The following is an 18,130-nucleotide window of genomic DNA, read 5'->3' as shown; positions in this document are numbered from 1 at the left end:
GCATCACAGTGGCAGTATGGTGGCTTTCCTCTGGATGCTCTGGAACCTGTCCTGGCCCATGGATCACACATGGAAAGCATGAATCACATCCCAGTCACAGTCATGGGACAAACACCTGATCCATGTTGGTCTTTCTACAGGTTAACTCCTGGTTATCTCTCCGTGGCAAATATGCTGCAGGCAACTACCCTTCTAAACAAAACTGACATTATGAATTGAGGCATTTTTTCTATCCAAGAACATACAATCTAAAAATATCCTTTGCTTAAAAGGAGGAATAACAATGATATTTTATAATTTGGCAAAAATGAGTATTTAGCAAAGCTCTGAGCAGAGACAAGTGAAATGAGTCAGGAAGGGCAGGAGGATGGAAGAACATGGGCAGGTGAAGGTAGCAAATGCCCAATGACAGTGGGTCTTTGGAGACTGCTGCAAATCTCAGCAGATGCTGGATACTAAAGCTGACCAAACAAAAAATGTAAAAATGTATAAATTGTCTTCAGGAAATACACTGGAAATTTTTCTAGCCACACAGTTACTAGTCTACTGTTTGACAAACACTGTGAAGGAATTCCTGATGGAACTTGAATTTATTCAAGAGAGATTCATGCTGTGGGAATACCGAACAAACGCAACCAGGCTGCAAACACTGGAGAAAAAAACAAGGCAAGATAGTCGGCAGAACTGCTGTTCTCAGCATTTACCCCTCTCTTTGCCTTGAAAGGAACTGATGTGAAATGCTCTGCTTGTATTTCATAAACCTGTGACTTGACTTGCTTGGAGAAGAACGAAGCTTTCTGCTTCTGTTGCCACTGACAGTGCTGTGGGCAGCCTGCTGCGATCCAGCTGACCCCCACTTGGCCGGAGCGTGTGGCTCAGATTATACCATCACATGGATGTCTCATGCAGAGAGCTCCCCTTTGCCTATGCTGCTCCTTGGGCCATTGAACCGAGTTACAATTATCTTACTCTGATCTCAGGCTAATGAGAAGTGGGCATAACAAAACACTTGAGGCCTGTGGAGGTATGGTGCTACCAGAGGAACACACAGGCCTCTCTGATGTCCATACAGCTGAGAGACTGGTCATGCTGGTAGCATGTGCTGGTATGAAATCACCACTCGTGTTTGAAAACACATTAAGTCAGTAAAGAAAATATATGAACAAAGGCAAACAGAAGAGGAAATTGCAACCCTGCAGAATGCATGATAAATCATTTATTACAGTGGAAAGGAGGCTTTCAGACAGAAACAGCAGCATATGAGTCTACTTATTCCTGCAGAAAACAAGCACCTCTGAATCCACATCCACAGAACTGCAGCTGTAAAGGATGGCAGAGCTTCCATCTGACCCATAAAACATTTCTCCTGAAACTATCAATCCTAAAAAGGTGATGTGTAATATTCATGTATTTATCTTGACACATCAGCAAGGGAGGTGTGTGCACTCAGTGTTCTAATGCACATAAACAATTTAATTCTTTCTGTTAGAAACTTCTTGCTTTGAGTCACATCAGCAGAAGTATTTTACCATAGAAGAAATACCTGGTTTGAAATACCCTGGGCAGGTAGGTGGTTTGACAGTCACAAAGCAGAAAACTGCCATTCTCCAGGAGAGAAGCAGGGCACAGGGCACTAGGGAAGCAGTGTTAGGGCTCTTTCAGGCCTACTTGGATTCAACTTCCTGGTGCCTTCACACAGCAGCTTAAAAGGACAGATTCCTGTGGCCAGATTGTTTTGGACTGAAGCTATTTGACTGACTTTGACCCAGCTCCCCAACCAAGATAAAATGACACATCCAACTTTATTTGGCATTTGAAGTGGAGGGAAATGACTTCTCTGTTCTGCCAGAGGCCTCTTTTATTTAATGTTCTACAAAGAGGAAGAAACTGCATATAATAATGACATCTTGTGGTAGTTGTTGAATTATTGCCCTATGATTTAGTAGATAATAGGATGCCAAATTTCATGACATCTCTTTCTTTCCATGCTGCAGCTCTGCAAGTTCAAACTTAAAAATTCTCCTGCTCTGAGAAGCTGGATGTAGAAGACCTCTGGAACCTTGGCTGTTGACTTCAGAGGAAAAGGATTATTTGCTCATTTGATTACACAGGTCTGGCTAAAAATACAGGTCAGAAATTCACAGTCATACTCAATTAAAGAACCTGATCACAGTTATCCGGTATTCATACAGAAAATACTACTTTTGGATAATGTTGAGTGCAGAGTGGCTCTGGTCCACAGAATGAGCCTGCCTTTACCTGCCCATGGGCTTTGTACTGGGTGTGAGGTAAGAATGACAGCCTTTGCTGCAGCATGTTAAGCCTGACAGCTGCTGAACACCTGCACTGAGCTTGCAAACAGCCCTGGTGAGCAGCCACCAGCACTCCATGGCTGGGGATTTTTTGAAGAGTAAATCCCCAAGGCCTCACAGTGTATCTACTTATTTCAGCTTTGTGCGCAGGTCTGTGAACTCCTGCCATTAACCAGGTATCCAAGGGTCCCATGAAGCTCCAAGCTTACTGCAGGCTGTCTGACGTTCCATATTAGGGTCCATAATCGTGCTATTAAACTGAGCATCCACTTTGCCTGCCCATAATCATGTCCCTTCCTGGTGCAGCCTCTGCAGTGCTTGCTTTAGTTGAAGTTAGAAGCTTTTCAGAACAAACAGCACTTTTCCCTGCCAGTTTGTACAGTCTTTATCAGCAGAGAGGGACTCAGCTTTTATCAGGGAGTTTGGCTATTGCCAGAATAGTCATAATAAATAAGATTAGCAGGAACAGCTTAGGGATATATTTTTACAGGGTGTCTGTTTATCTTGTCATGTGTTTGGTGAGTATCCTTGTGGTTCACCAGGTCTTCAGGTCTGTGCTACTGTGACACAGTTTTGCTGTGGTTTTATTGGGATGAAGGTGGCTTAAGCTGTATGCCAAATACCTTTGTGTTTTCTTCTGGGCTAACAAGGCTTCATAAACAGACTTACAGTTTATATGCAAGATTTACACACAGCTGTTTCCCAGCTGTGAGGAAGGAGGCAAGAAAAGACTGTATCACTTATGAAGAGCTCAGAGGTGATGGTGAAATCACAGACATGTATGACAGTGAAATAATGATGCTGATCAGCATTAATAGTACGGAATGTGGAGTGACAGATCAATGCTACTACATTTCATGTAGCATGGCTTCTCTTCCCCATTTGACTTTTTCACTGCCAAAGTTCCTGGTGTTCACACTGGATATTGGGCATAATGAGCTCTGCCTGTTTCCTTCAGACCTGCAAAAATCCAGGTAGGAGACACTTGTTGGATTCCCTAAGGATATGGAAAATTCCTAATTATGAGACCCCATGATTCCATAATATCTAATGACAAGTGTTTAGCTGTATTGATCTATTTTTTTTTTTCATAGGATGATGCCACCTATTAGACTTTATTGAAAGAGGCAAAACATTTCAAAGAAAATAAATACTTTATGCTGGGTTTTTTTTTTTTTTTAGCAAAGAAGGTTAAGCTTTCTTACATTTCAGTTGCAAGAAAAAGAGCTCCTATTGGGACATCCTGAATTCTGGTACCTCACTAGAAAAGAAGAAAAAATGGAGGCAAAGTTTAACAAGATTTTTTTTTATCCACTTTTCCAATGGAACTCTAAACAACAGTTACAGAATTTCAGGCTGCTTTTTTTTACATTTTTTTTTTTAACTGAAGTGTGTTGAGGGTGATCATTTTTAGTTGACCTTGAACTTGTGGTGGAAAATTTATTAATATTCAAGACTGCTCTGGGTCTAGCTAGGAAGTTATCTTTACTAAAAGAACATTCCTTTCAGCTAAAAGCTGGGTGACTGTTTCCAACTTCCCACTTCTGAGCTAAGACAACACAGGGTGCCACTAATCAGAGCCATCTTTTGATATTGCCACGTTACTCACTGTTTGGTTCCTTAGAACTGGGGCAGTTAGCAAGCTCCCAAAGGCATCCCGTGCCTCCAGGGATGAATACCTGGCTTTGTTAACATGGAAATAATTGCTTCTCCTTATCTCTTCTTTTTTTCTGAGAGGTGATATAGGTTGGTTCTCTGCAAGATGCTCCCCAATTTTTCTCTCACTATGATCACTGTTAATACAGGCTTTTTTTTCCAAAATTTGTCCTAAATTTTTTTTTGCTTTTATCAGCTTATTCATAATCCCTGGTGGCAAATGTTTTTAAATTATTTACCTTCTATAATACGAAAGTAACAACAAGAGACTGATTGGAAAATTTCTTTTATATAAACTTTGCAAAGCAGCAATCATAATGAATCTTCATTTTTTACATTTAATTGAGTAAATATGTATAGTGTGCAACGTGTTGCTCTTGCTCTTGTCATTATTATGTTAACAGTCCCTGACATCAAGTTGGACTTGATTTCAAAGTTATTTTAAAACTTGGCAACTCTCATGAAAATCTCTTCCATTTTCAGTGTTTGACATATGGTCTTGTTTCCTCCTGATGTTTGAAATGAGGTATCCATCTCAGGCCCATCCAGACTCTTACAAGTTGTTTGGTTTACAATCTTGACCTCAGCCTGCCTATAACAGGCTTATTAATACAAAATTCTGCCCACCATGAAGGTCTGTTCAGAGCTTTGTTGCCTTGAAGGATCTCTCCCCACATATTTTTATATAACTGCAAAATAATAATAAAAAAGGATTAATGCCTTTGAAGAAACAAAGAAAACTTCTGCAAGGTAAATTATTTAACTTATTGATTGAAATGAGATTTTGATTGAATTTCTAGATAACAAATGTGAATAATTATGTACAGGCAAGAATAAACATAATGATAACAATGAATAGAGGATTAAATATAGACAGCCAGGAGACAAGGATCTTTATTAAGTTTTTTTTTTTTGAGTGAGAGATTGGCAGCTTTTATCAAATTTCAGTTGAAAATATTTACACAAATTGAAAACCACAGACTTACAGGCAGTTCAGAAAACCTTCCTGAACTCTACAGAACATGGATTGAAGAGCACTGATTGAAATTATTTTCTCAATGATTTAATGAATTTATAAAAAATTAAGTACATGAGGAAGTGTTTAAGGTTCCTATGTGCATTTCTCACATATTATACTCCTAATATTAATAAGTCTCTGTGGCTTCTGCATTTGCAAGAGCTAAGAGCTACCCAATGAGGAGACAGCCATATCCATCACATGACAGCTTTATCAGCTGCTGATAGGAAAACTCCAGGTGACTGCTAGAATACTATTAGGATACTATTCTAGGAACGGGTCACTGTGAACTTGTACCATATTTTATATTTCTGCCTGCAGCATTTGCTCACTTCTGCTAGAGACAGAAAAATGTGTTAAAATGGGCTTTTAGCCAATACAGAGACTCTTAACATTCATACAAACTATGCTCCTTAACTGAAGAGTTACCTTTGGAGCTTCCCTCCCATGACCTCTTGCGTTAATTTAACCTCAAAAACCTATACAAATGGAAACAAAGTTTCCAGTGATGATTACAGACCTCTAGGAGATGGCTGGATAGGTAGAGCCAGACTTCCCTGTCTCATTTGCAAAGACTGTGTTAACAAAGTAATCATTGAGTTAGGTCAGCTTAGAAACATCTGTTCTGCCTTCTGTATTGCTTGATCACCATGGGAACAATGGGCAGCTTTAGACAAGAAGTCACAGGGAGTACTGAAAACCACAGAGTCCGTTTGATGCAGCATTCCAGTGTCAAACACCCTGGCAGTGGACCCAGGCTCCAGGGACTGTCTACAGTGTCCACCCAAACTACTGTACTGTGACACTGGTCTCTACAGAACAGTTATCCCACAGCTTGGCCCCGATGAGCAGGTTTGGCCCAAGAATTCTGGTTTGCTGAGACTTTGGAATAAAATGCAGATCTTGAACTATGTCCAAAAAAAAAAGGCAGGGAAGGACCAGGAGCTGTTGTAGCCAACTCCATGGTGCACCCACATTCTGAGTCCTGCTTGTAGGTCTGGTTATGCCAGTTCAGAAAGAATATGGTAGAAGCAGAAAATACACAGAGAAGGAAAACAAGATCTGTCAGAGCAATGAAAAGGCTCTCACAGACAGTAAATAGATATGGACTGGGATTAGGAAGTATTTTCTCACAATACTCATAATTAAATTGTAGAAATGATGGTGTGATATAAGCAAAATGACAGCTGAATTTGAAAATGGATGGAAAAAATGAAGAATAGACACATCTCTGGCTACTACACAGAATGATACAAACAGAACCTATGGCATGAGACATCTCTTAAACTTCTAACAGCTGAGACATCAGGGAAAGAACACCTCACTGTTTCATCTGTTTAGCAGCATTCTCTTTGGCCATCCGTCTCTGTCAGTCACAGAGTATTCTGCGAACTGAATCCAGTATGGCCATTCCTATGCTCTTAGCTCTTACTTTGTGTAACTACACCAAAAAATTTCCTTCAGCCCTTTTTTGGTTCAGTGCACAGATGCCCACAACAGCAAACTACAGCAATACTGCACAAGTTTCCCAGTGAAGCTTATCTCCAGTAAATGCAAAACCTCATTTTCTGCTGACATCATTTAACTCGGGTAGTATTTTCTGCTGAAAAAGTGTCTTTCTTTTCTTTTGTACTTGTGAAATGTCTTGAATATGTTAAGGCTATTTACAGGCAATAATCTTCATGATTAAACTTACAAATTTTACAATGGGTTTGCTTACCTCTCCACTTGCTTTACCTATGGGAGAATTGAGAATGAAGTCGGGAGGAGCAAAGACATCAACGAGGGCAACTGCATCATCTTTCAACTGTTTAAAACCAAAAGACATACTTTTGACAACTTCTGTAGTTGTCTATGGCTCAACTACAGAGCAGCATAAAAATTATTTTCATAAAGTACCAGCTTCGATAATTTAAGAGAAATCCACAATAAATAGCCTAGTTTTATTTTGATTTTTTTCACTCCCAGGGTAAGTGCCAAAAGAGACTGTACTTTAAATGTCTTCCTCCTTTACTTAGGGGGGTTTGAACACATGTTAACCAATATACTGCTGTTTACACATATAAACACATATACTTTTGGACTTTAAAAATATAATGACCAGATTCTTCTTTGAAATTTTGCTGACCTGCAAAGAATATGTTACAGTTTGGAAAGCTTTTGTGCTAAGAAAAAAAAAAATCACAAACTAACTCAATAATGAAATAAAAAGAACTGGATTGAAATATTTCACTGGCTTTCCACTGAAGATTGCAAGGCCACAGATGCTATGGTGTTATTTTGTAGGACATACTGTTTTCCATTTACTGGTAAATAAATTAAGACTAGATTCATGGTCAATGAGTTGCTGAAGTTTACAGAAAATTATTCAGGAACCATTAATGTAATATCCTGCTAATTTACCCCTTGAAGTACAGAATAATCTGATGACTATAAACCATGTATCTCTTTTTTAGTATTTATATACTATATTATTATTTAATCACAATAAACAGGCTTACCCTGTAGCAGAGCTCCAGAATAGCATTCTGAATAAATCTCCCAGGTTGTTCACCTGAAGCATAGCCACCTTAAAAACATTCACAGATAAGCTTATACCAGTTAAGATTACACTGATACAAATTTTTTGCGAAGTTCATGAGTCCAGTAGTCAAGACTAAGTAGCTGCACCTGTGTAACTGAACTGACAGTATTTCATTAATGAGCTGACTGCAAAATTGTTCATCTCAGCTACGTAGAGCCTTTTGCAGTGACAAGCTATGCTACAGCATCGTGCTGCCTACGCCTCATCCTCTCACACAAGCACTGGATCACAGCAAAACTTGTAATCTCTCCATTATCTCTGAGGTAAAATAGAGCCTTTTGGGTTAATTTTCACTGCAGATTCCTGCTCCTGAAAATTTGGTGGAGAATGATTGTTTTATATTAAACAAGCAGTAAGAAAATGCTCTAGCAGAAATCATCACTAGGATTCCCTGCCCCGGCCAAATCAGGACTTTATAAAAGTGACATGCACAGCATATTCAGGGAGCTGATCTCACCTTGGTAGAGCACAGCCAGGTGTTTACTCAAGGACCAGAGCCCATAGAGAGCACTGAGGCTCCTAAGCACTGGCTGCAGAGCCACCGGGACGCTGGTATCGTGAGTGTAGTCGTGGTACCGTTGTAAGACTGTTTGCTCAATAAAAGCAATCGCCAGAGACCGACAGTAGTACACCTTAGGGGACAGGGAAGAAGGACACTCAGTAACAAAATGCAAAGAACCAGTCCTCAGCCAGTGCAGAATGGCATTGGTCTTAACTTAGTGGAGTTCTGTTGATTTAGGTGTGATGATCGAGCTTGAGAAATTCAAAGAAACAGCAGGAGAAAACACTTTCCACAATGTCTATGCAAAGGTTAGTTATGAAATGTCTCATGAAATGCCTCTTAGAAATAAGATTTCACGCCTATTACCAGTGTAATTTGGCAGTTGCACCCAGGCTTTATGGGATTAAGAAGCTACAGCAGAACGAAGACAATGTAAAGTAATGTTTGCTGATTTTAGGATTGTTAATAAACCTATATAACTCTAAGAAGTAAAAGGTAGATTTATATTTACTTAATACGATCCAGAGTTTTATAAAGAGGATAAAATATTCCTATTGAAAAAATTTTACAGTCCCTTCAAATAATAGACAAAAATCTGATCATGTCAGCATGAGTGAATTCTGTTGATGGATTGAAACAGATTGCAGTATGTTTTGAAGGAACTATGCAACTAGTCCTTGCCAACTATCTGATGAGAAAGACAGGTCACCAGTTACTGTTAATGCAGAGTATAAAACCTTAAGTGATTGTATGTACTTACATAGGAACACTTGTCTACATTTATATACTGCACCTTTGCTATATGTACTACCATGAAATAGATCACTGACTGACATTCTAGCTGGTGAACAGCAGGGGAATGTGATGCCATTGCTGTCCTGGCTGACTTGTTGCAATAGTGTAACTCTTGTTTGGGTTTAGCTCACTTGTTAAGGGTTAGGTGGTTGGGTTGTGTTTTTTCATGTAGAATTACTTGATCAGTTTTATTTTTTTCTTTTAAATACTTGCATTATCCTTGCATTTAAATCCACTGCGGCATGTAAAAAAGGCATATTCCAAAGATCACTGTCTCTCTCAACAGCTGCCCAGTGGCACACTTATGTCCAAGCTCAGATGCATATATGAACAGCAAAATACACATTTTGTCTCTGCAGGATTACAGAGGACTGCCCACTTACTAGTTGGAGTTTTTGAGATATGAATGTTAATTCCCTAGTCAGAATGAAATAAGTCTTAACAAATGAAACATTAAGAATTAGTTTCCTGTTATTCTCCCCTATAATTTTATTTTCCTCTTTACCTTTGCTTGCACTTCTGTATTGTTTCTATCAAGTTGCCCCCAAACCAAAATAACCTAGGCCTAGGCTAGGAATCTCTTCCAGATCCCCCATAGCATGAACAAATATTTTGTATTAGTCAACCACTGGGCTGACAGAAAAGTGTTTCTTCATGCCCAGAAAGTTTTAAATCAAATATGTACATCTCTTCAAAGCACAGCTTGTAAATAATTCTCAGATGTTTTTGAGGCATGACATTAAAATAAAAAGTCCTCCTGTCCTGAGGATGAATTGCAGGGAGAAAAGAAAAACTAATGACCTAAAGGATATCAACGCCTGTTTCAAAAGCAGTTGTGTGCCTGAGTATCTTTGAATTTTAAATATAATAGAGAAGAAAATCTTCATACTTCTGAGCACACCACTCTCTCTAATGCACTGGCCCCAGCACCAGCTTCACCAAAATCTGGCCAGCTGACAGGCAATCAGACTGGAATTTCTGGCAATTCCCATTCTGGAGTGGACCCTGAAGAGTTTCTTTAATAAGCTGCTTCTAGGGTAAAAACAGGAAAGATTTTCTCCACTCTACCAGTGGTTTCAAACAGATCATCCCCTGTTGAAGACAGGCTGGCTCTTTCTAGGTGCAGAGTTAAATATTAAATATCCCTTCCTGCTGTTCTTTAATGAGCTTTGCAGATAAGGTAAATGACACTGACCATCTTCAGGGAACTGATCTTTCTTGGTGACAAATAACAAGTGTTCATTCTTTGGATGTGAGCCAGTTTTTCTCATGGAGGTAGCAGAGGAATCTGGTGAGCTTGGGGATATATACTGAAATTTGGAGTTAAGCCATTCCTAGCTGTTAAAACTCTCTGGTGAGATTGTGGATCTGCTATATGTAAATTGTCAATGTTTCCTTTTCAGGTTCCAATGCTGTCAGTCTGGTATCTTTCACGACTACTTTGCACTATAGGAATCAGAGATGAAAAAGACCTATTAGGTCATCTAGTTTACCTACCTGCCAGAGCAAGATTCTTTCCCACAGTATGTATTTGGCCACAAGCACAGATGGAGAAGTAACAATCAGATGCTGCAGTGTATTTAATACTCGCAGATTTAGTCTTCAGAAGTTGTGCTATCAAAGTTGCCAACATCACACAGCACATGCCTGCAACATTTCTGAAGGGAAATATATCCTGGAAGACTTTTGCTAATGGCAACTGTCCTGCTATCATGTTCTATGCAATGCACATGGTCAGGTATTAAGTTTTATTAGTTACTTGACTTACTGCTTTATGGTTTGGGAAATTGCACTTTATGACACAAGAAGGTAAAACTGACAGAAGCTGACAGACTTGGATGAAAATAAATAAATAACATAAGAAAGATTAATAAGTATTACCTGACAGTTGTTTTTTGCCTCAAAATCACTTCTTCCAGCCTGTTTCTCCTTATTCATTTTTAGGGCACTTTCTCGGAGCAGGTAGCAAACCAGCCATTTATAAGCTGCTAAAGGAACTATGAGAAAGAGAAAAGCTAAATTCTTAACCTCCACATTTATGATGCAAGAAGTCACATGAAAATTCTACTGCAGTCCCAGATTTTGTTACTTGAGATAAAAAGTGAAAGCATTAGTTAATCAATTTATTGACATGACACACTGTCCATTAATGCAGATACAGTAAGTATCAGGGGAGGACAGTCAGACTGTGAGTATACAATGAACACATAACCATGTCTGGCCGTACACTGCTTCAAACTGACCCCAAACTGGAAGATGAGGTATATCCACAGCTCAGTTTAGACTTCTCACTTGAATAATTTTTTCAGATTGCTATTTTTTTGCCATATTAAGACTTAGGCCTGCAAGGTACGAAATCTCTTCTGAGAATACAAGAAGAGAAGACAGTCCACAATTAGTGGAAGCATGTGACTTCCAACATTGTTTTCACTGGTGGCTGAATGTAATCACATTTAAACTTTGTAAATAATTGTGTCATATTTCTAAGAGCAGCCTAGAACTATTAAGTTAAAAAGTTATTCAGCATAAAGTCCTTGCATGAACCCTACTTGCTTGTTTCTTAGCTGAAGATTTAATGTAGAGTATACCTTAGGGTATTGGGAGTGTTTACATGCTGCTGAAATTCAGGCATCTAAATTAACAGTCCGGTTTCTAACAGAATGGATCAATAAACAGATTCAGATATTTTTTAAAACTGTGGTCTGGTTCAGTTGGTACTACCTGAGAGAAACATGTGCTGTTGCTCTCCTCATTATGTGTTGGTATTCCTTCTAGTTTTTTGCCTCCAAGGGCCAATCTGGGCTCACAGTGATACACAAATGGGAACAGCATCTAATGTCATTACTTGACTCGATTACGCAGAGTAAAGCAGGGAAACTGCAGGGAACTCTTTTTCCACCATTAGTCATTTTTCTCTATACAACCAAAAGCAACTGTCAAAAGCAGGCAAACTTCATGCCTTTTCAACAACTTGTCAATCCCTTGTACAGTTTTCTAGAGGAAGATATTTTAGTGATAGAAGGTAGTGGCAATCAATCCCCTTAGAACTGGAAAACAGCAATACAGTGGCAAAAAACCCTAACTCAGAGATGTTATTTTAGAGGAATGAAAGAGAAAGAAAAATATCTGATGCTATCCTCCATTCCAGAAATGAAGTTAGGGAAAATAGAATGTATTTTGAAATGCAAGCTATGTTCTTAGTAAATTAAAATGCATATAATACAAAAAATGTCAGCAAATATGACAAATACCTAATAAGTAGCAGAGGTTGAATCTCAAATTTGTGGATCCTTTCCTTTGGAAAGGAATTTAAAATTCTAGAATCAGTTTAATAAAAGCAGAAGCCTACCTGAGGAGTCCATGCAATCTTCAACACTAATGGCTGTGAATTTCCAGCCAAGGATATGATGGTAGTCTTGCAAAAAGTTTATTGTTCCCAAAGGGGATTCAAAAGGAGCTTTATCTGAAATACCAGAGAAAATAAAAATGATTTATGAGAAAAGAAATCAGACTTTTTGGAACTAAAAGCCTGTTACAAAGCCATGCATACACTTGACAGGCCAGATGCAATTAGGCCATAATATTTATTTTATTATGGCCTAGTCCAGCCAAAAGAGGACTGGTGGACAAGTGTGGAAAAACCTGACATCACTGCCTATAATTATCCCCCATAAGATTTCAACTCCAACTTCTGAGTTTTCCAGCTCTGTAAGATGCTAGTGAAACTCACTGCTGGAAAACTGAAACAAAATCTAGAGAACTACAAGATGTGATGATGGATATTGCTACCAAGTCAGGTGATAGGAACCGTCCCAAGTACAATAAGCAGACTTATGATGACTTTACCAACACAGAATCATAGAATCATAGAATGGTTTGGGCTGGAAGGGATCTTAAACGTCATCTTGTTCCAACCCTCCCATCCTGGACACGGACACCTTCCACTAGACCACGTTGCTCCAAGCCCTATCCAGCCTGGCCTTGAACAGTTCCAGGGATGGGGCATCCACAACTTCTCCAGGCAACCTGTGCCAGTGCCTCATCACCCTTGCAGAGAAGAATTTCTTCCTAACATCTGATCTGAATCTCTCATCTTTTAGTTTAAAACCATTCCCCTTTGGCCCATGACTATCTGCCCATGTAAAAATAGCTCTCCCTCTTTTTTATAAGTACGGGGAAGGCCATAACAAACCAATGGACCCTCTCTTCTCTAGGCTGAACATAATCAACTCTCTCAGCCTGTCTTCATAGCAGAGCTGTTCCAGGCCTCTGAGCATCTTGGTGGCCTCCTCTGGACCCTCTCTAATAATTCCCCATCTTTCTTGTGCTTAGGACCCCAGACCTGGATGCTGTGCTGAGGTAATTCCATTGAACTAAACTGCCCTTTTCAGGGAGTAAGATACGACTTAACCTGAGCAGGAATGGCAAAACGACTAGCTAGCTTCTGCAAGACAGAAGAAAGAATATTTCTTGCAGCAAATATTTCTGTATTGTGAATGTACCATATGATGGAGTCTGAAGCACATTATTTATGCTCCACAAAATTATTAAATGACTGTCAATTGCTTTCAGTATGAAATTACCTCCTAATTCCATTAGCTACGCACTGTTGGGTCCAGCATAAGCTTCCACAATGAAAACATACCTCTTATGCAATTCATCCAGCTCATTAAGTAGTTGCTGGTTTGCTGAAGCAGGACGTTGTTATCTCCCTCATATGTGCAGTTTGGATCATTGTCATTTCGGATTTCACCCAGACGATTCACTTAATAAGAGCAAGTGCGTAGTTTAATATATTGCAATGTATTAGTAGAAGCTAAGAGAGAGTAAATAATTTTTCTGTGACAAAATGCAAGAGAGCTGTCTATTCTTGTACGTAGAACTATTGTTACAAACAGATGAGCTTGAAAGTTCACTGATTACCTGGTACAGTAAAGATTTTAGAAAAGTGTGGCATTTAACTTATATGAGGAATTTTCATCTATAAAGTCTGCATCTTTATTTTTGAAACTGAGACTGAATTACTCATAGAGTCTGCCCAAACGCTGGTGCAGATCCTAAACGGGTTTAATGGGGTTTTTTTGTGACTTCAGGTATGAAATAAAATTTAAAAATATGGATATGAGGATAAAATACTTTCTAAACACATTGCTAAAATTCAGACATCATGGCACAACAGCAATCAAAGAACACATCAAAATAACCAGTCTCTTTCCGATCAGTGCATGCAGTGGCCTGTAACTTACTGGCAAGGTAACCATGTCCTCCACAAGCTTCTCGGCACTCCTGGGCTGCCTGCTGAGCAGTCCAAGATGCCAGAGGTTTGCTGGCAGCAGATAAAGCATGAATCTCACGTCCCAAATCCACCTTTGTGAAAGGAAAGATTTGTAACTTTGTGAAAAAGAAGTTACAAATGAGGAATAACTTCTACAGAAAGTAAGTTGGTGACCAGCTAAAGCTATAGATACGTGTACTGCTTTATAATGAACAGTAACTGGTAATACAGGCATAAAACTTTCTGAGATCTATGTAAGTGCAAAGCATATTCTTTGGTGCCACAGAAAAACCCTGCCACAACAGAGGAACCTTCAGCACCAACTTTCTTTTATGGGACAGCAATAATTTGTGTCAGGTAATGGACACATGGGTGCATCTTAGCTCAGATGTACCAGCTAGCACAGCATTGAGTGAGTTAGTTTACCACCTGCCAAGCTTTCCCTCCCAAAAATGGAGAGGCAGGTGGTTGAGGGTGGCCTGTCCAGAAAAAGCTTCTATCCCTTCTGTGACATAAGCAGTATCTCTCTTCCCAGCCAGCAATAGGATATTTATAATATTTATTGCCTTACATAGTTTTCACTGATCTTTTAAGCATCAGTTTTGCAAAGAGCAGGAAAACTTACATATACACCCCCAGAGATTCCAGGGAATCACAATAGCCTGCATTTACACTAACTCTGTTGACTTTCCTTTGAAAACATGTTTGGAACTCTGGTTTCTGGAGATAGGGGCATGATACAACCAAAGCTTGTTTAAGAACACCTCCCTGGTTGGTGTCATTTGTTTTAAGATCTCCTGTAGAAAAAAAGAAATCCATAAGGATTACATTCTTAAAATTTTCAACAATGAGATTCTTTCCTATCATGATTTTTTTTCCTGATAGCCACTGTTTTCCCTAAGATTAGTGACTGCACTGAAGATCTACAGAGATGAAGTGTCAGGAAAAAAAATCAAATAGATTCTTCTGTGGTTTGTGCCAAGAGGAGAAATTAAAATACCCTGCCATTAGTACAAAAGTATTTAATGAGCTTTACTTTAGCTGAAAAAAGCTTGAGTATTTAAGTAAGACCTGAGCAATACACAGCCAGTTTGTAGGCCCTAAAACTTTTTATTGCCAAATATTATAAAACTAAATAAAATTTATATGCTGTAAAAACACAATACTGCAGCTAATTTGATTAAATCAAATTTTTGATAAATTAATCAGTCTTTGCAGAGAGGCTGATAGGTTAAACTATTTCCTCTGTAAAGGGATGACTTCCAGTGGGCTGATTGTGGATGAAAAATTCAGTGTTAAAACTCAAAAGTCAACTTTTTTTCTCTAAAAATATTTATTTTAATGCATGAATTTGAATTGCAAATTCAAGACAGACACACAGAGTCTGTGCAGGAATTAAGATAAGTATATTTTCAGAAAATCTTTGATATATGCTCCCTGCAGAATCATTTACAACAGTTATAAGCTGAATTTACACCACCATAATATATTTATGATAAAAAATTCTGCAAGAGAACATAACCTTCAATCCCACAGAAATCAATAAAACTTTAATCACTCCGTCAAAACTAATTTGAATGCTTTTCTAAATGCAACTTTAATTAGTATTTTGTATGCCCCATATTTCTGAGACATTGCTCTATCACTCTTGATCATAAGGGAGCCTAAGACTTCTAAACAGATCCTCCATTTAACATTTTACAGTTTATTATAGTAAGAATTCAGTGAAGAAGAAATATGTAAATATCTCACCTGTCTCTGACTCCTTTGCTTTGTCAATACACCTGCAAAAAACTCTACAAAGTTCCCACACAGGGACTTTGAGAAATAATCTAAGGCATATGCAGCAGCCAGATAAGGAAAAAGACGCCATTGCTGGAATAAAAGAATTAAATTGATTTGATCAAAAATTGATATATATATATTTTTAATAGTTATTATATTGAACCAACCTATTAATTTTTACTGTGTTCAAAATGGAAAACTGCTTAATGGAGAAGAGAAAAATAACCACCTATAACATAATTACATTTAGTTATGTAGGTGCTTATTGTTCTCTTTATACAAGTTATGGTTATATTATTTTAGTTCTCACATTTCATGAATTTGTGATAAGCATTTCCGTTAAACCAGGGAAAAAGTTCACTGAAGCTTTGGGGACCAAAGACGTATTTTTGCCATGTGTTTATAAAATATCTGGCATGCCAGGGTCAGTCAGGATTCATACATTTCTTCAGTATGAACATGACAGAGGTTGTTAGTATTTCATGCGGCTCATGAAGGAAAAGAAAAACTGCTTGAAAGTCTTTGTGGCAAGGAGGAAGGGAGTGAGTTTCACCAAGCAGAACCCATAGAACAAGCCAAAACTGGGAAAAATTGAGAGATTCAAAGAATAGTGGAAAGCAGGCCCTGGCTTATTCAGAAATGGTGGAAGAAAGGCACCTTTCACCAGTTTGTAGAAACCCATGAAATCTGTCAACATTGCAAGGTAAATGTCAACCTGGAAAAAGGCACCCACACTGCAAGGACAAACTGGGCAGGTTTGTTTTCAGCACTTCTTATATATTAACCTTTGTCATTCAGCAGATCTGAGTTTTCCCTTTTTCCCAGTTACTTTACATATACTTTTTCTATTTTTTTCATCTGCATAAACTACAGGTAAACCTTGGTTATAATCCTCTTCAAATCAGTACTAGCTTGAGACTTCTCCACAATGAATGCCATACTTTTAAAGCATACAGGCTACAAATGAGAAAATTAGTGTAGCAGCAAAAGAAGCACTGATATTTTGAAGCAAATGCTAGTTTCTACATCTGCAGTACTTTCACATGTGCATGTAAGACAGTCTTTCTCTGAAAAGGTTACTATTTTAGAAGACAAATGTTTGCAGGTACTTCAGAGGAACATGAATTGTTTTGGTTTTGCTATTCCAAGAATTTATGTTAAAAGCCTGGTCATGCCAGGAGAAGGTTTTGAGTTGGAATGAACCCCCACAGCTGAACTAGAATGATGCTTCAGGTGACACAGACAACGTTAATCCACTAACTTCACAGTCACTATTGTGATCTGCAGTAGCTCTGAATGTGAGTTTCATTATATAAAAATGTTTAGGTTGAATTCCAAAATATTTACCTGTGTTTGGTATTCAAGGACAGGTATTTCTTCATCCTCAGTTGGTCCAAACTGATGGCGAGCTGCTGAGAAGCGAATGGCTATTGCCAAGGCAAGCTTTAAATTGGTCATGCAAATTCCAGTGATCATAATTCTGCCAGTGGACAAGGATCCCACAGTTGCACTGAAACGCTCTTTAGCATCCTGAACAAATAGAAGACACAGAATGAATGCTGAGGCTAACATTTCATTTTACCCCCATGAAGATGCAACTTGGTAGCATGATCAGAAGCAATTTTGGCAATTTTGTTTCTTGACTCCTTCAGATGAGGTATTCAGGCAGGACTCAGAATAGTCTTGCCTGAACATAGTCACACTCTAAACTCTTTGGGATTAGTAGGGTCGTGCAAAGAGCACAAAGTTCAGTAAAGTCAGCAAGGTGAGTTATCTCTAAAACGCAATTAAAAAACTGACATTCATACTTCATGTGAAATTGTCAACAGTTCAGGTATCCAGTACTTCCCAACATAAGAGGCCCATTGCTCTGTCTCTTAACCTACTTATATCTTTGTATATTTAATGAAACAAGGCCTTGTTTCATACCTTGACTGAACTTGAGTACTTCCCCTCAGCTGTGACATCTCCAGCTATATTCAGTATATTTTCTTTTGGTATCCTGACATTGTGGAACATGGCAAATCTGTTTAAACAAATACACAAACAGATCTAAATCTAAGATGTCTACATAGTCTGAGGTGTTTATATTACAGAATAAAGGTCACAAGAAAGACGGGATTGCAAAATTATCTCAGGCATGTCAGTGAACCAAAAACAGTGTCCTTCAAGCCAGGTAGGTGATTTTAGGGAAGTATGCCTG

At 38.5% G+C, this 18,130-nt stretch overlaps 1 protein-coding gene across 5 annotated transcripts in view; it reads right to left on the bottom strand.

Moving 5' to 3' along the window:
* Nucleotides 1-4,237: 4,237 nt before the first annotated feature.
* Nucleotides 4,238-18,130, bottom strand: part of ACOX3 (acyl-CoA oxidase 3, pristanoyl) — a 31,514-nt gene continuing 17,621 nt past the window's right edge. For 3 of the 5 annotated variants that reach the window (XM_032108246.1, XM_032108245.1, XM_032108247.1), the window contains 11 exons: nt 17,857-17,953; nt 17,275-17,457; nt 15,895-16,017; nt 14,114-14,234; nt 13,513-13,632; nt 12,217-12,330; nt 10,749-10,864; nt 8,028-8,202; nt 7,488-7,555; nt 6,707-6,793; nt 4,238-4,657 (listed from right to left, as the gene is read on the bottom strand). In XM_032108246.1, the coding sequence (XP_031964137.1) occupies nt 4,538-4,657; nt 6,707-6,793; nt 7,488-7,555; nt 8,028-8,202; nt 10,749-10,864; nt 12,217-12,330; nt 13,513-13,632; nt 14,114-14,234; nt 15,895-16,017; nt 17,275-17,457; nt 17,857-17,953 (1,324 nt within the window). In that variant the 3' untranslated portion in view covers nt 4,238-4,537. Of the gene's footprint in view, nt 4,658-6,706; nt 6,794-7,487; nt 7,556-8,027; nt 8,203-10,364; nt 10,526-10,748; nt 10,865-12,216; nt 12,331-13,512; nt 13,633-14,113; nt 14,235-15,894; nt 16,018-17,274; nt 17,458-17,856; nt 17,954-18,130 lie in introns of those variants that run through there. The other 2 variants (XM_032108244.1, XR_004240045.1) reach the window with 2 other exon arrangements.

The sequence above is a fragment of the Corvus moneduloides genome, chromosome 5 (assembly GCF_009650955.1).
Source record: "Corvus moneduloides isolate bCorMon1 chromosome 5, bCorMon1.pri, whole genome shotgun sequence".
Lineage (NCBI taxonomy): Eukaryota > Metazoa > Chordata > Aves > Passeriformes > Corvidae > Corvus > Corvus moneduloides.
Note: the sequence above shows the minus strand (reverse complement) of the source record. Positions and strands in the feature narration are given on the sequence as shown.